This window comes from Bombyx mandarina, chromosome 20 (genome assembly GCF_030267445.1).
Source record: "Bombyx mandarina strain Sakado chromosome 20, ASM3026744v2".
Classification (NCBI taxonomy): Eukaryota; Metazoa; Arthropoda; class Insecta; order Lepidoptera; family Bombycidae; genus Bombyx; species Bombyx mandarina.
The window spans coordinates 9870928-9895504 of record NC_143226.1 but is presented as its reverse complement, the minus strand read 5'-3'; the positions used below and the strand labels follow the sequence as shown (position 1 = coordinate 9895504).

The window sequence follows — 24577 nt, the reverse complement described above, 5'->3', positions numbered from 1 at the left end:
AGGGCTGTGGGCTTGTGAGTCAGTACGGGTAGGTAACCCCCACAAGACGTCCTGCAACCATTAATAAAGTTCCTAGTTCCTTGTTTTTCATCTTAGTCTTAATTCACGTAGTTTCATGTGATCTTAAATTCATATTTTATTATATTATTTTTCACAGTGGCCAATCTGCAACAAATCGACTGTTTGGTTGTTGGATTGCATCACAGCGTAGAGTCGGTCGGCCGTTCACCGCGCCTCCCTTCGTGGAGGGGAGGTTACTAGGGCTCCAACGCAGCCTGGCAGCTAGATCAGGAAATTACCATGTTTAGTCGCTCTGCCAAATGAAGTAATATTCAAAGTGCCAACATACCTCAAGTTGGGTGGCGCATTTACGCTGTAGATGTCTATGGGATCCAGCAACCACTTAACAACAGGTGGGCTGTGAGCTCGTCCACCCATCTAAGCAATAAAAGTAAAAAAAAAAAAGCCCACTGAGTTTCTCGCCAGATCTTTTCAGTGGGTCGCGTTTCCGATCCGGTGGTAGATTCTGCGAAGCACACTGCTCTTGCTAGGGTCAGTGTTAGCAACGTCAGGTTTGAGATGAGAGCTCTAATACTTGTTAAGGTTACGATGGCCTCTCAAAGCCATCAGCTTAGGTAGGATATTAAACCGCCTTCCCGTTTTGAGGCCCGATTTTAGCACTGTTATTTCTTGCTTGATGTTCAAAACGAGAAAACTATAGTTTTTTTACAGACAATAACGTTAGTAATTATTATTCGCAGACCATTCTTGTTTACAAAGCTAAAATAATAAGTCTGACGTTTTGATTTACAAACAAATATAAGGCTAGAAACAGTTAGTTAATAAAAACACACACACATTTTTTTAATTTGTACAATGCCTGCGTAATACAATATGATGTGGGTTGTATATGTTTTAAATGTTTTTATAAGCGGATTTCACTTTTTTCTTATTGCTTAGATGGACGAGCTCACAGCCCATCTGGTGTTAAGTGGTTACTGGAGCCCATAGACATCTACAACGTAATTGCGCCACCCACCTTGAGACATAAGTTCTAAGGTCTCAGTATAGTTACAACGGCTGCCCCGCCCTTCAAACCGAAATGGATTACTGCTTCACGGCAGAAATAGGCGGGGTGGTGGTACCTACAAGTGCGGACTCACAAGAGGTCCTGCCACCAGTTAGCGCTTTCTGTTATAAATAAATAGATTTGGAAGTTCATTTTCATTGTGGTATTAAGACACAGTATACTATCATTTTTATATGTAGAGACAAGGTTATTAACATAACCAAACCGCTGTTAGAAATGTAAGACTAGTAAAAATTGCGTATTGTAAATTTAAAATTCTTGTAGTGAATTAGATGTTAATTATATTTTAATTTTATTGACTTATGACGGAAAATTCCATTTAAAAAACTTATTGTTTAAATATAAATTAAAAATTTTAGTATAATTATTATTCCCATTATGCTATTATTAGCTTTCATCTCATTAGTAATTTTACACAATTTAAGTTGAGTTAGATAATTTTACTAAATCCAAATTTAATTACCTCGCACATTCCGCCGTTAAAATGAACTAAACTGAAATACCTAATAATCGATATATATTTAATTAAAGGTCATCTTTTGTCGTCGTTGTTGCTGCCCATGGACAGCAGCGCGGAACTACCTATAGCAACAACTACAGGCTTTGAAAATAAATAAAAAACTACCAGGCGTTCATGTTTCGAAAGCGGTCGTCGTGTACTAGGGTTTCATAAGATTAAGCAACTGTATAAAAAAACTTATCGCACCTAGCGCATCTGTGATTGACCACGTTCGCCCGTGTCAGATCTCATACAGATTACCGCTTATCACTGGCAACGTGGATGCGTGATGATAGAGTGATTTCGTGGACATTCGTGGGTGTGGCAATTTATTTTTCGATAATTTTGGGATGGCAATTCGTAACCTTTCGATGAAAGTTTTCAAATCGAAGGAAATGTTCTGTGGAAATACCTAAGTTCAAGTTCAGCCGCGTGGTAGTCAACGAAATTGTTATAAGATAATAGTAATTTGTATTTGAATTTCTTTAGTTTTCAATAGAGAAGCTATTTGATACAAAAGATAACCTATCTCTTGGACATTTCTTAGATTTAATGAGAATCGTTTTTGGTCAGCTATAACTGTTGTATGTTTATCTTGGACATGTGATTCGAAGATTGATTTGTTGGTTTTATAATAAGCATAGTAAAAGGTAATTAAAAAAAAAACGGTTTCTGAATTAATGACAATTCTATAATTGACTTCCGAATTGACATTAGATATTGTAGCAAATCGTAGAATTTTATATCATTTTATTATATTTGTGTGGTTAAATATTTTTTCCCTGAAATACGCGTTTGTTGCACTTAAATTAGCAGTTTATGTATTCGCGGGCTCACTAGACTTTTTTTTTAATATTTAGTGCAAGGTTCCCGCGGTTTGCAAGACTGCAAGTCTGTATGTACTCTGACGGGGTAAGCAGGTCCAATTATCACCCCCGCGTGGTGTGTGGTGCGCGTAAACTTTTACTGCGAACTTTCAGGTCGCCGCGGTTCCTTCCGGGCAACCTTGCGAGAGCGCGCGGCGTGTGCGGCGCCCAGTCCGCGCCACACCGCCGCCGCGAGTGCACGCGCGCTCGCCCAGACCCGCTGACTTGCACGTGATATCGCGACGCGCAACGCACGCCGACCGCACGGATTCACACACGGTGCATGTGCTTTAGTGACGGCTTCTCAGTGCTTTGACGTGGAGGCTCGGGCCGCCGGCGCCGCTGGGCCCGTGATTGGCCCGAGCGGCGGGATGGAGTCTCCCCAGATGTACGATGCGGCGGCAGCGCCTCCGCCGCCTCCCCAACCAGACCTCAAAAAAGTCGTCGAGGATAAAAGATCGGCTTTCCCACCACCGGAACTCGACGAGCTCAATGGACAGGAGATCAGCTTGGATCTGCAACACCTCATCGAGGATCAGTTCCGGGGCGAGGAAACGATGGCCCTCTTTCAGGAAATCCTACCCGGAGGCCGATCGCCTCAGCCCCGGTTCACGAGGACGACGCTGGCGTACATGCCGCAACCGGTCCACTCCGGAGCGTCCTACGCGCCAGTACAAGCCAGCTCGGCACACGAGCAGGCGCCCCCAATTAAAGAAGAGCCGCCAGAACCGCAGGACTTCCGAAGAACGGTCACATGCTCGCAATACACAGGACAATACAATCCGCAGCCGCCAGTCGGCGTTAACAATCCTTACACAGGAAGTTTCACTCCCCTACCGCCTCTGGGAGGACCTCTGCTTCCTCCTCTGCTGAAACACAAACCGGCACCTCCGAGACGATCCTCAGGCAAAGTAATAGACAAGGGAACTGACGAATACAGAAGGCGAAGGGAGCGCAACAACATAGCCGTGAGGAAATCCCGGGAAAAGGCTAAAGTACGTTCCCGCGAAGTCGAAGAGAAAGTGAAAACTTTGCTGAGAGAGAAGGAGGCCTTGCTGAAGAGGCTCGAGGCGGTTTCGGGGGAGCTGAGCCTCCACAAGCAGATGTACGTGCACCTGATAAACTTGAACCACCCGGAGATCACGGAGCTGTGCCGGTCGATGCTGCAGCTGGGAGGCCCGCACTCCCAGGACCACACGCTTTGACCATAGGTGAGTGTGTGCGTGTTATGTCAACCGAGCCTGCCCTAGTGTGCGTGCAAATGCATCTGTGTTCGACCCGATAAACCGCGAGTGTGTGTGGATTTTCGTGCGAGCATGAAAAGTCGTAAATCACACGGCGTAAAGAAAGGGTTTTTGTTATTTTTATGGCAACGTTATGCAATATTTTCGTATCGTTCCCGTCGAGGACCGATGCAGTTCTTTCAACTAAATATTCAGCGGAAATCATTAGACGAGGCAGTCCGTCCGTTGGATCATTAATAAATGACCTCAAAACATTAATTTGACAAATGGCGGATTGTCATTATTTTCTATTTGCATCACTATTCGCTTTCGATCTGAGCTCTTTGTATTGTTTGAATAAATCGCGTGCTATCTTTGATTTGTTTAAAAACTTAACGTTAAATCATTAATCATGATTGCAATGACTCTCGACACACGTGCCTATTTTCATAATAAAATCACGTGTCAAATGGCTTATTTAAGTTTATATGTGTCAGAGAAAAAATCCTTTGTTTTCAACTTCGAACAATAATAGGCTTTATACAGAACTCCCACATTTGCTGTTTTTTTTTTTTTTTTAATTTGACATTCGTTTCGCTATTATTAATAAATAAAATAAATAAATAAATTTTTTTGTCCCGCACTTAAATAATAATAAGTTCATCATATAAAGAATGTAACTTCGAAATATCTTGCTTCAGCGTAACTCTGATATTTTCTCAAATTTTTTTTCTCTTATATTCACCGCTTAGAGATTATGTCCTGTCTCTTAGTCTAGGGATTTTTGTATGTAGATGCTATTTTATTATCACTTTTGGTGTCTGCAAATATCCAACAAGGAAAAAATAGAACAAATCATGTGTTATTTCCACCGCAATTTGCATACTGAAAAGGTGGTCTCCTGAGATCTTAACTCTTTAAGCGCGATCTGTCGATATATCGACGCTCTATTAAGGCGTATAACGCGCGGAGCGTCGGAATACCGACTGTTTGCGCAGTTTGATTAGAAAGGTACAAGGTATCAACCTGTACGGATGTCTTAGAGCGCCTATGTCTAAAAAAATGTTTTTTTTATAAGTTACATTAAAAATAACCCTTTAAAATTATTTTGCTGTGAATTTAGCATTTATTTTTACTTTTTTATTTTATTTTAAAGTCGTTATAACGTACTTTTTTCAAAAATTCCTTTAGCAATTTCTGTAAAATATGTTTAAGCTCAGCACTACTTTGTCTCACGTGAATTCGAGATCAACATTATTCTATTAATTTCCAGAAACTCTATTCACACAACGCCTATTCAATTTTGTCAATAAGTCACTGTCAATAACATGACATCTCTGTGAAATTTATTAATGCGGATTTCCTTAAGAGATAGGGTCGAAGTTTTAGCAAAAGAAAATCACATAATTAACCTAGTAGTTCTATTTACTTATCTAACACGGCGAACTATTAAGTCTAATTAAGTAAATATGACAATTAAGGAAGGTGACTAATAATATTGGTTTGTGCAAAATGACGTCATTAAAAAAATATTAAAAAATATACCCCGAACTAATTACTTGGACAGGGAATCGAACCTAGATCCCGTGGTATGGTCCAGTCTCTATTCACTAATCCTACGAGACAAACAATCCTTCGAGAGAATATGATTTTTTTTCATAAAGAAAAATTCGCTTCTACTGGTTGATTGTTTTTTAAATATCTTGTTTTTATTCTAAACTAGCTGACCTGCCAGACTTCGTAGTGCCTCAATCGAGAAATAAAAGGACTAAACTTTTGTATAAAATAAACTTAAAACAAACAAAAGGAATCCGTGCGACGGGGGACACATCAAAGGGAAAACAAAATTGTTATTTTTATTTAATTCCGAGCATTTTCATATTTATCTACGTTTTAAATCTTCTCTAGACTTCCACAAATAATTCAAGACCAAAATTAGCCAAATCGGTCCAGCCGTTCTCGAGTTTTAGCGAGACTAACGAACAGCAATTCATTTTTATATATATAGATGATAGTTTCAACAAGACAATAAACTAACAATCTAAATTTTTTTTGAACAGACAGCCTCTGTCCACCTCCTGACTATAGCCATTAATATGTTACGGTAACTTCTGAATATTCAGAAATGGGTGAAGAACACATTCGTTCATACAACAATAAAGCTAACAATCCCGCGTTTTGCGCTAAGAGTGATCATTCTCCAAAGATCTATCACGCATATTCAAAGAACTGTAAGCTTCCTCGACTCTGCTCAATCTAATTCAAGAAAACTTAGTTTTTTTAGGAACAATCTCCTCGACTTGGTATGGCTCGACAACATTCCTCAGTCGAGGTGAGGAAACAAGTGTCAGATTTACCTATATGATATCGAGTATAATTTATGAGTACTGTTTCGCTCACGTTTATTGAAAAATGTGATTATTCTAATGATAGTAGTAGTTTTTGCTTATATTTTAATTTATTTTTAAATCAAAAGACCGCCCGGGTGACAGTAAAATTTAATCTTGTATATTAATTGTATGTATATTTACGGATATATCTATGTATGTATGTGTTTATGTATGTGTACATTTTATTTTATTTTTCTATGTCTGCCGTGAAGCAGTAATGCGTTTCGGTTTGAGGGATGGGGCAGCCGTTGTAACTATACTGAGACCTTAGAACTTCTATCTCAAGGTGTGTGGCGCATTTACGTTGTAGATGTCTATGGGTTCCAGTAACCACTTAACACCAGGTGGGCTGTAAGCTCGTCCACACATCTAGGCAATAAAAATAAAAATAAAACATATATGCACATGTATTTCATTGGATTGAAACACCGCGCGTAGTTCGCTTCCAAATGATTCTTGTTCACCTGATGGTTGTCTGGAAGAGATCGCTCTTAGCGATAAGACCGCCAATTGTACTTTTGTGTTTAATGTATCGCACTGTTTATTTGTGTTTTGGTGTACAATAAAGAATACTCTCTCTCTGTCTAATTTCGAGCATTCGTCGAAATGTTCCTGGATAGAGTGAATGTCGAGGACGTTTTGAGTACGACCTTTATGGGTGTTAGGTTTTTTTATTGGGTGGGTGATCCAGCCCCACAGCCCCGTTAATGCTAAATGATTATTGGAATTCATAGACACCTCAAGCTATTGTCTTAAGATGGTCGATAACAGTCATGTTCTGTGTTGCATTGCAAATGAATCAACGCAAAATGCCCGATTGCACAGTACATAGCACCCGCAGTGAGTTAACGCCTGATAAACGAGTTGACTAAACTATCGGTGAGATTGTCGTAGATTGTACCACAGTTCTTCAAACTCTTTTCGAAAACAGCAACGGTTCCTGAAAATTAACAGAAATACAAACTTTTATATTAATGTTAGTAGTTTTTATTATTGTTGAATAGGCCGCCACAATACTAGCTCTGCAGAAAATGTTTTCAATCTAAGGTGATCTTTTCTTAGAACTTTAGGTACCTTGGTTTAGGGTTGTTCCGTTATAGAAAATAAAACTGATGTTCGAGATAATACCATCATCTCGTTTTTACCATCGCACTGCCCGTCACTGGCGTAGAGTTCGTTCATAATACCTGGAGCCACTGTTGTTATCTACAGTGCGTTTCTAGAGATCAATTTTGACAGGTACCATCCGGCTTTAGAATGAGCTCCCCTCCACGGTGTTTCCCGAGCGCTATGGCATGTCTTACTCCAAACGAGGCTTGTGGAGAGTATTAAGCGGTAGGCTCTGCCCCTAGCGTTGCTGAAGTCCATGGGCGACGGTAACCACTCACCATCAGGTGGGCCGTATGCTCATCTGCCCACAAGGGCTTAAAAAAAATAAAAAACATGTAGAAATGGCTACCCAGGGGCCCATTATATTATTTTAGTGAACATCATAGCCAAAAAACCTACTCAAACACAAAAAACTTACTCATAGTAAAATCTATAAAATTTTGAAGTACCAAAATGTACTTACTGTTTTAAATATTATACTATACTCGCCAAAATAGTTCATTAAAATGATTTGTATGTTAATCGTTTTTTTTTTTAAAACTACTGGAATTGAGAAGTAGATACAAAAAACCATCAACGTTGAGAATCCCCGCACAAATTTGAAACTTTTTCTAGCCACATAAAATTCTAATTTCAATAAATCACCGCTTGGTTCTTAACACGTTTTTTAACGACAAAACAAATGCGATGCCAACGTGACATATATCACGAGACAGTTTCGTTGCATACAGTAGATCTTATTACGAATGGATAGCGCTTAAATTAGTTTAAATTTAATTATAGATGGAGAGATGGATGGACTTTACTGGTGGTAGGACCTCTTGTGAGTCCGCGCGGGTAGGTACCACCGCCCTGCCTATTTCTGCCGTGAAGCAGTAATGCGTTTCGGTTTGAAGGGTGGGGCAGCCGTTGTAACTATACTTGAGATCTAGAACTTATATCTCAAGGTGGGTGGCGCATTTACGTCGTAGATGTCTATGGGCTCCAGTAACCACTTAACACCAGGTGGGCTGTGAGATCGTCCACCCATCTAGCAATAAAAAAAATATTTAGGTACGTGAAAGCTTAGATTTAAACGCGAATTATCAGCGGCGTCTTCTGAATATTCTACCACCACACTGCTTTCGTCAACCGGCAACCAGTAGAGGTAGCGCGTATTGTAAGCCCGCACCGGTATGTATCACCAACCTGCTTATTTTTGCCGTTTTTTTTCCTACCTAAGCTGATAGCCTTGAGAGGCTATTTCAGCGTAACCTTAGTAGGTGAGCTCACGGGGCTCAAACCTGACAACATTGCTAACACGAACCCTAGCAAGAGCCGTGCTTCGCAGATTCTACCACCGATTTTTGCCGTGAGGCAGTAATGCGTTCCTGTAGGGTAGGAAAGCCGTTATATTACGTAATTAAGAATCCGACCTCATGTCTCAAACGAGCGATTTATCACGACCTTTGTTACCGCTAGGCCAAAACCTCACAGCCACAGGATTCGCTGATTCAAATACCTTTGTACGAAACCCGTCAGCGTCCACTTTCATTTTCGAAGCTTAAGCTGCAAGCGATAATAAGCTTTATGCTGAATTTTAAAGGACCATTATCGATTCCATTGATAGAGCATTTTCGCTACACGCGCCCTAGTTATGACTTCCGTTCAAAGAATTTTATTTTAAAGTATTTTGCTCCTTATTGGGAAACAATGGTATCTTCAAGCCTAACGTAAGTAGACAGAGACGTATTGAAAGCATTTAAACTCTGTTAAATAAATCTCAGGAAATATCATTCGAACGATGTTATTCTTTCATCGTGGAAGTCATTCATTGAACATGTTCCCATAGACACAGCCCACTGAGTTTCTCGCCGGATCTTCTCAGTGGGTCCCGTTTCCAATCCGGTGGTAGATTCTGCGAAGCACTGCTCTTGCTAGGGCCAGCGTTAGCCACACTCCCGGTTTGAGCCCCGTGAGCTCACCTACACGTCAAGAAGCTGAAATACCCTCCAAGGCTATCAGCATGGGTAGGAAAAATATGTTTTAAATATTATGTATTTTGTGAGAAAAAAAAATTACCTGCGTGTGGGATTCGAACATTGACCCAGTCGCATCGATTAATGCGGGCACACCGGACATCTTCTTCCTTAGGCCATGACGACTTCGTATATCGATTTTTTTCGAATTATGTTTTTTGTTTTCCGAAGAGGTTTAATTATTTTTTTTGGTTAATTGGTTGGACGAGCTCATGGTCCACCTGGTTTTAAGTGGTTACCGGACCCCATAGACACCTACGAAGTAAATGCCGCCACCTACCTTGAGACCTGAGTTCTTAGGTCTCAGTTTTTACAGTACATCGACTGCCTCCACCACCCCCCACCCTTCAAACAAATGTTTATTTTTCTTAAATTTAATATGCGTAATAAAAAAAACCGGAAAATACCAGCGTCGAACCAACGACCGCTGCACTTAGGATCCGTTTTGTTTAGTTCACACGCCATTTTCTCATCGATTAACATATTTATCTAAGGACATAAATAAGTCGCCCACAAACGAATGATTCAGCATTGTATAAATAGTTCGTACGTTCATGTACTAGGGTTAGCGGCTTACGAAGCGCAGGCAGGTTGGTTTGTGCCAGTTATTGTTTTAAGTTTTAATACAGAATGATTTTTAATAAGAAAAATAAATTGACCGGCAAAATGGAATGCAAGTAATTTTTTTTTTTAATGACCTGGAATATAGTTTTTTTAGCCATTCTATGAAACGTATTGAGCTGATTGTTAGAAAAAAATTTTTTGGTACTTGCATCAGTGTTGTATAAAATTGCTTTTATATTAATTAAAGAAAAAACTCGCATTTTTTTAAATTTATTTTTTATTAATTCTCCAAAATCGCTCCACAAGTGCTTAACTAATTTTAAATATGAAAGATTTTGGTAAACATAAAAGGGGATGTACCGAGCCTATATTAAAATTTATGGTTGTTACAAAAATCAGAACAACGTAATTAGTACGGTATCAGTAATAGTTACGGTTTGAAGGGCGGGGCAGCCGTTGTAACTATACTGAGACCTTAGAACTTATATCCCAGGGTGGGTGACGCATTTACGTTGTAGATGTCTATGGGCTCCAGTAACCACTTAAAACCAGGTGGGCTGTGAGCTCGTCCATCCATCTAAGCAATAAAAAAAACATATGCAATAAACAAACTTTTACACGAATTGATAGCGTAATGAAGACGTAACGTTGAGTTTAGTGTTTGAAATTACTTTGGGTATTGTGAGTTCGCGTTTCAAAGTTCGGACCTCATCTGTCAATTTGGACGCCAGAATCCACGTTGTCCGTCGGTAGAAAAGATAGATCATTCTAAGTCAGTATACCGGTGTGTGGGCGCGGTGCGTGTATAAGCGCGGTGCGTGTGTGCGTGTGACCTGACTTTCACTTTTTCGCTTATATGCGCCTTTTGTGTTTTTGGACGGTGTGATGCGCGATATTTTTATGGTTGTCATTTTAAATTCACGTCCCTATTTCTATATTGGAGCATTTGAGTCGACTATTATCAAAGCCGGCAATGTGACTTTTGGACAATTAGTGGTAAATCAGAAAAACGAATTATTGACTTTGTATTCCATTGGCAGTCACAAAACTCTTCTGAACGACATCTTAGATAAATAACAGGTTAAGTATTAACCTTTATTTAATGCAGGTTTTGAACCGTATTCTTTGAAGGAGACGATTATATTCAAATCAATCTGTATTGACATATCAATAACATTTTTTTGGCCAAATGCACAGATTGCCACCTTTGATAATAGACGACTCATTTGAAATAATACCTCATATATTTTAGTGGATAAAACAGTAAAGTAAGTAAAGATTTTAATGAAATGTTAGAAAATAGTGTATTGTCAATAATATATTTTTTTAAATTATTTTTACTGGTGGTAGGACCTCTTGTGAGCATACGGGTAGGTACCACCACTCTACCAATATTTGTCGTGAAACAGTAATGCGTTTCAATTTGAAGGGTGGGGTAGCCGTTGTAACTATACTGAGACCTTAGAACTTATATCTCAAGATGGGTGGCGCATTTACGTTGTAGATGTTTTTTTTTATGATTGAAGAATTACTGGTGGCCCGGAGGCCTTTCCAGTTTCACCAGGACAGGGGTTGTAGATGTCTATGGGCTCCAGTAACCACTTAACATCAGGTGGGCTGTGACCTTGTCCACCCATCTAAGCGATAAAAAAATAATAATTATTAAATCGATTAAATCAACCAATAAATCGATTAGTGCTAATAAAAAAAAATCATCCTTACATACTTGTAGAAGAAAAAAGCTAAATATTATGCTAAGATACAACCTATACCTACCAGCGTTTGTCGTACAACCAAAATGAGTCATTCCTAACATTTTGAGCTTCACGCTCGTAAATCAGATATTCAAATAAGATACTATACTGGTGTTTAATCTCTAGCATTTCAAGTAAATAACTATTAAGTTAGAAACATGTTGTTAAACATATCATGATACACGAGACAGTTGGCGACTCATATTTCTGTAGTCAGGTTTATTTCGAAAAAAAAAAGAAGATAATCGATTTCATTTTCAAATGTCATTCTTTCTATAATCGCTTAAATTCGAAAAGTTCTAAGTGTCCCGCATATCAAGCTATATTTGACAGACTATAGTGCTCTAATCCGGAGAAACTGAAATATTTTGGCTCTTTTTTTTAAGTGATTTTATGACCTGGAAACTAAGACATTTGAGTCTTGTCTTATTTTAATTTATATTACATTCTTATTTTTATGAAAAAGAATGAAATGAAATGAAGATGATTAATCAACTGGGATGAAATCAAAGAAATGAGATGAGATGATATGGGATGAAATATAATCTCAGTAAAATGGTGGTGATTTACTGAAATTTTTTCAGTGGTCTTTTTGGAGGATCCCGAGAAGTTACGTCCAGCGGCTTTGTTTCATTTTCCCACATTTGTGCATTTTCACAGATATTAAATACTTAATAAACCACCGTTATTACACATTTAAATCTGAGGAAACACTAAATAGACAAAATAAAACAAATCACACAACTTCACTCCTCGCGTTCCCTCCAAAAAGTCCAAATATTTTGTCTCGGTCATTGCTGGTGTTGTCAGACCGCACAGGTTTATATCACTGTGTGGCCTATTTCATTGTTCACACTTCTGCCTCCTATCTTAAGGGTGGCAATGTTTAAATTGTATTATGTACCTATATATTTTATTTATCTAGTCCGTACATGTCGAGTTTTATGATAGACATCAAAATATGTGTCTTCAAACTATAATAACACGTATGTAAATGCAATTTTATTCGATACGACTCGATATGCTGTCACGAACAACTCGATTATAAACTGCATGAATTATTTGCGACCGCGCAAAAGTACGACTGGAAACGGCAAGCATTTTCCAGTTTTCGAAAACATCAAAAAACCTGCCTATTTCTGCCGTGAAGCAGTAATGTGTTTCGGTTTGAAGGGTGGGGAAGCCGTTGTAACTATACTTGAGACATTATAACATATTATTATCTCAAGGTGGGTGGAGCATTTACGTCGCAGATGTCTATGGGCTCCAGTAACCACATAATACCAGGTGGGCTGTGAGCTCGTCCAACCATCTAAGCAATAAAAAAAAAAACAGAAGGAATATTCAGCAAATAACGGATACGGTAACTTGTTGGAGTTTTAACAAGAGCAGGATGCACTTGTAATGCTCTGTAAATTTACTAGGACCTTTAACTACAAAATAAAATTATTAAAAGGCGAATGACTGCTATGCAATAGAAATTTTCCACACAATTTTAGGCGTCATAATCGAAAAACCGCTAGATTTACAAAATATTGTTTCCACATTAATTCGTTTCGCATAAACTCTTTTTTAAGTAAATAATTAAATAATAAATAAGTAAATAATAAATAATTAAATAATAAATACTTTGAAAATTTATCTAGAATAGTCTAGAATTCTTTGCCACTGATTGTACAGTTTGGACATTTGAAGTCGTTGTGGCTACACGGCTTGCATTTCTGATGTCGCGTTTTTTTTATTGCTTACGTGGGTCGACGAGCTCACAGCCCACCTGGTGTTAAGTGGTTACTAGAGCTCATATATATCTACAACGTAAATGCGCCACAATGAAAAAGTTCTAAGGTCTCAGTATACTTACAACGACCGCCCCCCCCTTCAAACCGAAACGCATTACTGCTTCACGGCAGAAATCAGGCAGGGTAGTGGTACCTACCCGTGCGGACTCACAAGAGGTCCCAACACCAGTAATTACGCTAATTATAATTTTACGGGTTTGATTTTTATATACACGATTCCTTCACCGTGGAAGTCAATCGTGAACATTTGTCAATTACGTATTTCATTAGAAAAATTGATACCCGCCTTCGGGATTCGAACACCGTTGCATCGCTAGATACGAATGCACCGGACGTCTTATCCTTTAGGCCACGACGACTTATAAAATCCGTTTCATGTCTGTCAGTGTGGTTGGTTGGGTAGTGAATGCTGCGGGTCGGTCAGCGGAGGGACAAGTGGTGCCAGACGGAGCCCGCTCCGTATTTCGTAACGACTCGTATGTGTGTCAAACGATCGCCTTATGTCACGCACTACACTAATGCTTGTACGACTTTTCGATATATCGGTTATTGGTGTTCAGAATAGAGGTCTAGTTTATCAGTTCGTATAGAGTAATTACGTATTGGGTTGGATGCTTAATGCTTTGGAGGGCAGTCAGTCTCTCATGGTTAAAGAGCCAAGCGGAGCCACTGCCATTTCTATTTTCAGCATACTCTTAAGAACGTTCCTTTTGATGTTCTACTATGTTAGAACAATACCATTTTTAGTTTTTAATACACACGTAACGTGCTCATCAGTGATCACGGGGGATGCGTGAACCGTCACGCTTTCTAAGATTGTTTGTAGAAACCGATACTTCCTTACTGTACATTCATTATTTTGGAATTTGTTACATTTTTCCTAAACAACATTATTGACATAGAAAAAATAAAAACGAATGCGATTATGTTAAAACGCGTGTTTAGCATGTACATAAAATAGATTTTCATTAAATAATTCTCAAAATAAATACCTACCAAAAATAATTGATTTGAGCATGGCGCTATATTGCATGACGCGATTCTCGCAGGCGCAGGAGCAACGGCCATGTTGGAAAGTTTTCGGTAACGTCCGGGGAAATCTGTGACGACGCCGAATCACACCTCCGATATTTTATGTTAACCTGGTACCATCTTCTTTCAAATTTTCAATTTCATATATAAAAAAGTTAAGATTTTTTTTATTCAGCAATTTTAAATCCATATATTATTTATTATATAGCCGTACTCGCCCGCTTCGCTGCGCATTTAAAATTAACATTAGGTATTATTTATTGTCATTATTATTAGGGAGTCCAACACTCATATAAATATTATTAGCCTATCCATTAAGTACATGTATTTTTTTACATGGATACCAAGTTTCAAGTCAATCGGATGCATGGTTCATGGTTGCGCTATGCGGTTGGCAGACCAAATTGTAACGGTCACCTAATACAAAAATGAGTGGACTGTAGTTGCGTTGTTCAACTATGACACTTTCTCGGGTCGTGGCGGGAAGAAACAAAGGAACACAACCCGAGGGAAATTGTGAAGGAAAACGCCGTACCTGGAGAGGATGGAGTCGTCCGAATCACGGCTGCTAAAAGTGTTTGAAGCCAGTTGGTGTATCTTCTTCTTGCACGACACTGTGATACACTGACACTAATATTGTATAAAAATAAAGTCTTAGGCCATTTCAATAATTACATCACAAAATACTGCTTTCTGTAATGCGGAGCGCGCGCTAGGTAACCGCCATATCTTTTTTTTTTCTGTGTGAGCCCGCGTCGCTCGTACTAGCCAATCCAGGGCGCGGGGGATGGGTGAGGAAGGGGAAGGGAAAAGTGTCATAGCTGCCATATTATTATAAAACATCTATCCACAAATTTGTTATGACGCTGGCGCAACCATTCCCCCCCAGTTTGAAGGGTTACCTTCAAGAAATAAAAGCTAACCTATGCGAAGATCTATCTATCTATATCTATGTTATCTATGTATATTAAACTAAATCTAACGAATACCTTATATCTAATAGTGAAGTTATTCTATTGTGAATTAGGTAAAGGGCAGAGACGAATAACCGGGCGTAGATACGATCCGGTTGCGGTCCTAACGCGTACAGTTTTAATCACTCCATTTGAACCAGGAAAAACCTCCTCCACTACTCCTAAAGGCCAATGTAGCGGGGGCGCGTTTTCCGTCATTAAAATTACTACTTTTCCAACAACGATTGGGTTGGATGGAGTGTTCCATTTTTGGCGCGATTGTAGCGTATGTAAGTAGTCTGTTTTCCAACGTTTCCAAAATGACTGAACTAATTGATCTAAAAGAGAGTGACGCGAGAGAATATGCTGCCTGTCTTCGTCAATATCTCTAGCGGGTAAATATTTAAGCGGCGTCAACGACAAAAAGTGAGCCGGAGTCAAAGCTAACGGCTCAGCTGGGTCGCCAGACAGTGTCCTACATAGCGGACGTGTGTTCATCACGGCTTTTATTTGAGTGAGCACGGTACTCAACTCTTCGAAAGTGAGAATCTGCAACCCTACAACTCTATAAAGATGGGATTTAAGGCTTTTTATATTTGCTTCCCAATTTCCGCCGAAGTGACTTGCGGCGGGCGTATTAAACTGCCATTTAATGCGATTTTCTGCTAACATATGTGCGAATTCAGTTTTGTAGTATTTAGAGTTCAAGAAAGCGTGAACTTCCGAAATATTGCGTTTGGCACCAACATAATTTGTACCGTTATCTGAGTACATACAACCTACAGGACCTCGGCGTGATAAAAATCTTTTAAAAGCAGCCATGAAACTATGCGTGCTCAAATCACTGGCTAGTTCTATATGAACAGCACGAGTGGTCATACACACGAAAAGACAAACATATGCTTTCGATGAACGAATACCCCGACCACGTGAGATGGTGACCTTAAAGGGTCCAGCAAAGTCTGTACCAGTATGCACGAAAGGTTTAGCGGTTTCTACAACGCGACAAGAACGGTGGTCAGCCATTTCAGGTGCGATGGGACGCGGACGAAGTCTATAACAGGGCACACATTTATGTATCCTTGAGCGAATCAAATTACGTGCGGAAAGTATCCAATATCTTTGTCTAAGTATTGACATCAATAAATCGGGACCAGCATGACAGTGAAGTTTGTGATAATAATCGACCAGTAAATCAAGGATGTGGCCCTTACGCGGCAAAACTATGGGGTGTTTTTGATCAAATCCTAAGTTGGACTGACTCAAACGACCACCTACTCGGATGAGTCCATCCTGTAAGAAAGGCTTCAAATTTTGAAAAGGACGCCTGCAAGGTTTTTTAGACTCTAGGCTGCTAATTTCTGAAACGAAATGCGCTCGTTGCAGTTCACGAAGAACAATAAGCTCTGCCTTATAAAAGTCAGAGGCGACTATGTATTGTTGCTGTGGTAACAGTTTAGCAAAGCGGCAAACATATACCACGCAACGTAACAACTTTGACCATGACGAAACACGACTAGCCAATAATAATATAACTGAGTCTTCTCTTGGCGCAGAAGTTACAAGAGTGTGTCGTTTTTCTTCTGGCGGTTCAGAGACAGTTGCGGGATTAAAAAGCTTAACTGGCCAATCACAGGGTGCATCTCGTACCCATGATGGACCATGAAACCAGAGCGGATGATCTAATATTTGAGCGGGGGTTAAACCCCGCGAAAGACAATCGGCAGGATTGTCTGTTCCAGCTACGTGATATAGATTTTGAGGTGATAATTCAGACTGAATTTTTGCTACTCTATTAGCAACAAATGTGTCCCAACGGTGGGGAGAAGAATGAGCCCAACACAAAGCTACGGTTGAGTCAGAAAAGCCAGCAATTCTATCAATATTAATGCGGTTGTTACAACCCTTGACTATGGCACCAATGAGCCGCGTCAATAGTAGTAAAGCGCAAAGCTCAAGGCGCGCGAGAGAGACGACCTTTCGAGGGGAGACCTTAGATTTCGCACTAATAAGGCTAACTCTAATATTGTCGCCATTGCAAACGTGAAAATACACCACTCCTCCATACGCCTTCTCACTAGCATCTGCGAACCCCACTATTGTGACTACACTATCTCGAGAGATACCTACATGACGTGGGATTTCTATATGTTCGAGTAAAGGAAGCTCTTCCCTAAAGCGTGCCCATAATCTGGCCACGTTGTCCGGTGCGATGTCATCCCAGTCACACTGAGAAAGCCAAAGCTCTTTAATAAGAAGCTTCGCGTATAATACTACAGGTGCTACAAAACCCATAATGTCCCATATGCGAGCGACACAAGACAATATGGTGCGTTTGGTACAAGTTGGCGGGGTCGAACTAATTTTGAGACTGAATGTATCGGATGTGGGAGACCAGCTCAAGCCGAGAATCTTATGTGTATCATTGACATCAAAATCCTTAACCGTCGATAGACGATGCGATGGCGGAATCCAGTCCAAAACACCCTGAGAGTTGCTCGTCCACTTAACAAGGTCAAATTGCCCAGTCTTCATTAGGCTTATCACTTGAGTAGCTGTTTCGATGGCTTCAGGCTCGCTATCTACACTATAAGCAAAGTCGTCCATATACAGACCAGTATTGATGGTAGCTTTTGCCTTGGGGTAGGAATCACCCTCATCAAGAACTAACTGCTTCACAGTGCGAAGCGCGTGAAACGGACTTGACTTAAGTCCGAAACAAACGCGGTTAAACTGGTAAACCTTTAATGGTTCGTGTGGGGAAAACCTATATAAAAATCTTTGGAATCTACGATCAGATTCCCGAATGCCAATACAAAGAAACATTTGTCTAATGTCTGCAGATAGCGCTACAATAAATAAACGAAAATTGACGATAATATCAAACAAGTTACCTTGAAGATTTTTACCACAATACAAGATGTCGTTTAAAGAAACAGAAGTACTAGTCTTAGCACTGCCATCTAGAACAACACGCAATTTTGTGGTGAGTTTATCCTCTCTAATGACACCATGATGCGGGATGACATAAGAGGGACCATTTTGCGTCTCATCAAGTACAGCGGGAGCAGGTGAGATGACACCCTTATCTACATATTCATTGACGACATCGTCGTAGGCCTGTTTCAACTTCGGAGATGCCATCATCTTACGCTCTAAACAAAAAAAGCGTTTTTCGGCCATTAGGCGCGAATCACCAAGCGAAGAGGTATCACCCTTAAAGGGGAGGGCGACAATATAACGACCACTTTCATCGCGGGTGGTCGTGCTACAATAAATATCCTCAGCGGTCTTATCATCAGGACTCATAACAAGCGGAACATTTACTTCTTCAATTTCCCAAAAGCGGCGGACGGTGGACTCCAGTGGCGGCTCAACGGCGCAGCAGTATGATACGGTCGAGTAACTATTTATAAGAGCGGGTGCGGATCCAACTATAACAAAACCGAGAACAGTTTCCAAAGCGTGCGGTGCGGGGTTCGCCGAATGACCTTGAACCTTACGTGGCAGCAGGAGGTGCGGGAAAATCGAAGCGCCAATCAAAATATCGACGGCTCCTGGAACGGCGTAAGTATCATCGGCTAACGGCAAACTATCAAAGTTAGCTAACAACGAGGTATCTACAGAAACAGTAGGAAGTTGCTCCGTTACTTTATCTACAACCAGCGAGTTTATTTCGAATGAAACATTCGAGCTAAAACGTGATTCAAATTTAATTTTTACGGACTCTTGGATGTCCTTAGTAGACCCCCCTATGCCCTTGACTACGGGGCACGTAGTCTGGTTACTATATTTTAATCCAAGACGTTGACAGCATTCACGAGTAATAAAATTACTCTGTGAGGCGCTATCTAAAAGGGCGCGAACAAGATGCGGCTTGCCATGAGTATCAACCATTACAACTCGAGCGGTCGCAAGCAAAACAGTTGTAGGCAAGCGAGCGGAAGACAGCGAGCATAATGTGACGTCATTTGTGTTGCCGTCCGAGTTGATAGCTGCGGAGCTGTCTGTGCGAGCGGCAGCGACAGCAGCGGCGGGAAGCGCGGGTGAATACGCGGGACGCGCGAGATGTGTCGTACAACGTGCGTTGCCGCCAGCGTGAGTTCGACCATGCGAGTGCTCCGAGCTTGATGCTGCTAGCGACGAGTTACCATACATTGGTTGATTACCTGCGCTTGTATTTCTATTGGCTACTATATTACTATTTTTATCAAAATGAAGCAAGGTATGATGCTTCAACGAACATTTGCGACAACTATGGCTACTATTACACACACCAACGCGATGTTTATCACTAAGGCAGTTTAAACACAAGTTATTTGCGCGAACAAAATTATAACGATTGGTAGGCGACAATTTCAAAAACCCAGCACACTGATACAACTGTGTATGATAAGATTTACACAGAAAACAAGTCGACTTGGCGGGCAAGGACGCAGGCAATGCCGCGGTATTTACATAGCTATGAGTCGTTCTAAGCGGTCTTGAGGACGTTTCTAAATGTCTTTCTGGTTGTCTTTTCGGGACCTCGTGAGGTCGCGTAGTACGCTGAAGTATTCTTATGTGATTACGTAAAAATGATTCCAATTCATTAAATTTCGGCAATTCAATACCCTTAGTACCCTGATTCGTTTCAAATAAGCGAACAGTTTCGAAATCTAACTTTTTTAAGCCAATGTACAAAAATAAAAAGTCGCTGAGGTCATTGACGTTGAGATTTCTAATAGCCCGAACAGATGATGCAAATATGTCTAAGAATTTCTCCAAATTCTGTTCGGTACACGATAAAATAGGTTTTAATTCGAACAACTGATCCAGGTACGCGGTAGCTATCAACCGTTTATCTTCATATTTGGCTTTGAGTGTGTTCAAAATCAAAGAATAGTTTTCGGCACTAAACGTAATTCCCGCGCAAGCCGCACGGGCTTTGCCGGTGAGTTTTTCTACTAGGTAGTGTAATTTTTCGTGATCGGTTAAGTGATCATTTTGATTTACTGTATTTTCAAAACTATCTATAAATAAACCCCAATTACGGATGTCCCCATTAAATTCGGGTATGTGGATAGGCGGTAGTCTAGGTCTATCGCGGGTGAACTTAGGTTCCGTTTGCGAATACCCGGCGCTAGGTATTTTTTCTAAAGATTTAGCGACACGTTTTATACGGCAATATAGATCATCAAACGACGACATAACAGAGTAACTGACGGCGTAATCAGGATCTAGTTCTAATTGCAATGCGTTGATATTATGAACGATACTTTCGAAATCCGCGCGCAAATCGTCTATGTTTTCAATAGAACAAAGAAATGAGTCTCGTATTGCTAAGTCGGATATCTTAAGTGCATTATCACAAATTGTTTGCACGCGTGAATAAATCATATCCCTCTTAGCGTACAAAAGCTTCAAATCGTTCTCGGATTTATTAGATTTAGGCGGCATATTTAAAATTTAAATAAAACTAATCAACCAGAGTAAGTAGGTAAAGAAACAAAATAAAATCTGCAAAACAGCGCGAGAAATCAAATAATTTTGTGAATAAACTAAATGACGCGGGCGGACGAACGACGCAGGGGCGAGGGGGCGCGCGGCGAGGTGCAAGCGCAGCGCTCGTCGTCTTATAAACTAATAATAATAATATTTAAAATAGTTAGTCAGCTACTACTATAAAAGTTGCTATTATTGGCGCGTTGAGAATAAAACAACCAGACAATATCAAACGACCTAGGTTATGCCTCTGTCCTAGTTAAATCAAAAATGATAATAAAATATAATAACATACAAATATTTAAACACGAACGATGTATGTATTATGTTATTCATTCAAATAAATCAAAACAAACCAATTTGGTAGGTAGGTATTTGTATGTTCAAATGCGGTTAGCGAAGCGAGTGAATAACTTGTGAACATAAAAATAATGGGAAGGTAGCTAATCACAAGATCACAATGTTCAAAGTAAACTCTTACGATATCTATGATGCGTTTTCGAATACGAAAAAACTAATTAAATAAATATAATTTCTACGCATTCAGCGTCTAGCGAATGTGTGTGAAAGATGGCGTTTACCTAGGCTATCTAAATCTACCTACAACTAAATACCTAAATGCGGGTTTTTCTTCTATATTAAATAAGTATTTAATTGCGGTGCGTTAATTCCCTATGGAATTAAATACAAATAATGCTAGATTACTAATATGAGACGATGTAAGTTCAGAATCCGGCTCGAAATGGACCACTAAATAATGGTTGCGCTATGCGGTTGGCAGACCAAATTGTAACGGTCACCTAATACAAAAATGAGTGGACTGTAGTTGCGTTGTTCAACTATGACACTTTCTCGGGTCGTGGCGGGAAGAAACAAAGGAACACAACCCGAGGGAAATTGTGAAGGAAAACGCCGTACCTGGAGAGGATGGAGTCGTCCGAATCACGGCTGCTAAAAGTGTTTGAAGCCAGTTGGTGTATCTTCTTCTTGCACGACACTGTGATACACTGACACTAATATTGTATAAAAATAAAGTCTTAGGCCATTTCAATAATTACATCACAAAATACTGCTTTCTGTAATGCGGAGCGCGCGCTAGGTAACCGCCATATCTTTTTTTTTTCTGTGTGAGCCCGCGTCGCTCGTACTAGCCAATCCAGGGCGCGGGGGATGGGTGAGGAAGGGGAAGGGAAAAGTGTCATAGCTGCCATATTATTATAAAACATCTATCCACAAATTTGTTATGACGCTGGCGCAACCAGTTCAGTAGTTATAACGGAAAAACCACTGTAGATTTATATTAGTATAGATATATTAGTATAGATATACATAATATATTCCTCAACAGAAAAAAACAAAGGTTTTTTTATTAAACGCTTAAAAAAAAAAAAACAATGCTTTAGAATGCCTTGAATTTTAAGTCTTAATTAACACTATAAAGGCAATCATAGCACATCTTATTATACCTGGTAATATTATTAACTATTCATCTTCCATACATAGGCATAGTTTGTAGTTAACTGCATTAAAAAAATCTCACAATGTTAATATTAATTTAAACACGGACTATATAACATGTATTTTATATGTGAGGAGTATTAGGACAGTATAATTGTACTTTTATTACTGGTAGTAGGACCTCTTGTGAGTCCGCGCGGGTAGGTACCACCAGCCTGCCTGTTTGTGTCGTGAACCAGTAATGCGTTTCGGTTTGAAGGTTGTAGCCTTTGTAACTATACTTGAGACCTTAGAACTTATATCTCAAGGTGGGTGGCGCATTTACGTTGTGGATGTCTATGGGCTCCAGTAACCACTTTGGTGGTTCTCATTGGCTCCGGTAACACCAGGTGGGCTTCACAGCCCGTCACGGCTCACGCCCGTCCACCCATTCAAGCAATAAAAAAAAAATACGTCAAACACGGAAATTGAAAAAGTGAAGTAAATGGCACATAATGGTTATTCCCTTCTGTTTTCGTAAGTCGTCAAATACAATTACTTTTATGGGTACGAATGCCACATCCAACCCCGACTCTTAATTACTATTAAAATGAAAATACTGTATTTTTTTCAAACGTCAAACTTACTCTAGTGCAGTGGTTCCAAAACTTTTTTTTACTTAGCGACGCATACATACATCCTTACGTACTTAGAATTTCACGGAATCGGTGGTGCAGTAGTTAAGGACAGTGTCCCTGACCAACGCGCCGAGGTTCGTGGGTTCGAGTCCCGCATCGGACAAACGTTCATGTGGTCACAGGTTCTTTTGTTCTTTGAGTGGATGTTTATTATCTACAAATGTATATATTTGAACGTATATAAGTATGTATAGCAGTCTCTGGTATCCATAACCGAGGGTAAACAAATCTAGGGCCGGATGACCGTGCGTGATACCCACAGACACAGCCAGCTAAGTTTCTGCCGGATCTTCTCAATGGGTCGCGTTTTCGATCCGGTGGTAGATTCTGCGAAGCACTGCTCTTATTAGGGCCAGTGTGAGCCCCGAGAGCTCACCTACACGCTAGGGTAACGCTGATAGCTCTCAAGGCTATCATCTTAGCTAGGAAAAAAAAATACGCGCGTGATTTGCTCTCAGTTATTTATTATTACTAGAGGTCTCGCAGTAGTCGAAATTCGACTATAATTAATTGAAATTATAAGTTTAAACATTATTATGGTTCTATTGTCAAACACTATTATACTTCTATAATATAATCACAGATTTCGCCAAAACTGCACTATAGAAAAATATTAATAAAGACAAACAATATTTAATCTGTTCTCAATTTGACAACAGACGTCAAGACCAAAAGTTTGACAATAAATAGTATGTATGCGTGAGTGCGTCAAATACATGGTATGTAGTGTGTGTAACGTTTTCTTTATTGATTTAATGTATCTTTTATGCATTATTTAAAAAAATATTAGCATTGTGCACTTCTTCTCTATATTCTCTATAAGTATGCAAAATTTCATACTCCTCCGTCCGCGCAATTTTCGTAAAAAGGGATACAAAGTTTTTGCTTCACGTATTAATATATAGATTACTTCCATAATGTTTTATAGTTGAAGGCATAGTACATAATTAATCTACTTAACTTTAGTTTTACTAAAAACATCCAGTAAGCGCTTGTATTTTCCGGCGGATCGGATACACACGTGACAAGGCCTTGCCACAAAACGGAGTGTCGCAACACCGTGGTTGAGAACCACTGGCCTAATGGGTACCACACACTTAAAACTTCTACAAGTGTAAACAATATTGTCGCCTATAATTCCGCAGTTCAATAAAGAGTTTGGTAACAAGATATCACAAACAAACATTAGTTTATAAACAAAATTTACATCTATATAACATAATTAGATATATATGTATTAATATTCTCTAATATTACCTTACTGGTGGTAGGACCTCTTGTGAGTCCGCACGGGTAGGTGCCACCACCCCGCCTATTTCTTCCGTAAAGCAGTAATGCGTTTCGGCTTGAAGGGTGTAACTATACTGAGACCTTAGAACTTATATCTCCAGGTGGGTGGGGCATTTACGTTGTAGATGTCTATGGGCTCCAGTAACCACTTAACGCCAGGTGGGCTGTGAGCTCGTCCACCCATCTAAGCAATAAAAAAGTCTATATAGCAGAGCATTCTCTCTTTCTCTTTGTACGAGAGTGACTAAGTTGAAGTTAAGGTAACATTTCAAGCCAATAATGGCATACAGATTAATAAAACACCATCTGGTTTCGCCCTTGGCATTAACGAAACACATACGCGTCGGTAACCGCTTATCACAAGGTGGGC

General features: G+C 39.8%; 1 protein-coding gene across 1 annotated transcript in view; it reads left to right on the top strand.

Moving 5' to 3' along the window:
- The first annotated feature begins 2626 nt into the window (after nt 1-2626).
- Nucleotides 2627-24577, top strand: part of C/EBP (chorion specific C/EBP) — a 38565-nt gene continuing 16614 nt past the window's right edge. The window contains exon 1 of the mRNA XM_028173695.2: nt 2627-3666. Within this exon, the coding sequence (XP_028029496.1) occupies nt 2827-3660 (834 nt within the window). The 5' untranslated portion in view covers nt 2627-2826 and the 3' untranslated portion in view covers nt 3661-3666. The remainder of the gene's footprint in view (nt 3667-24577) is intronic.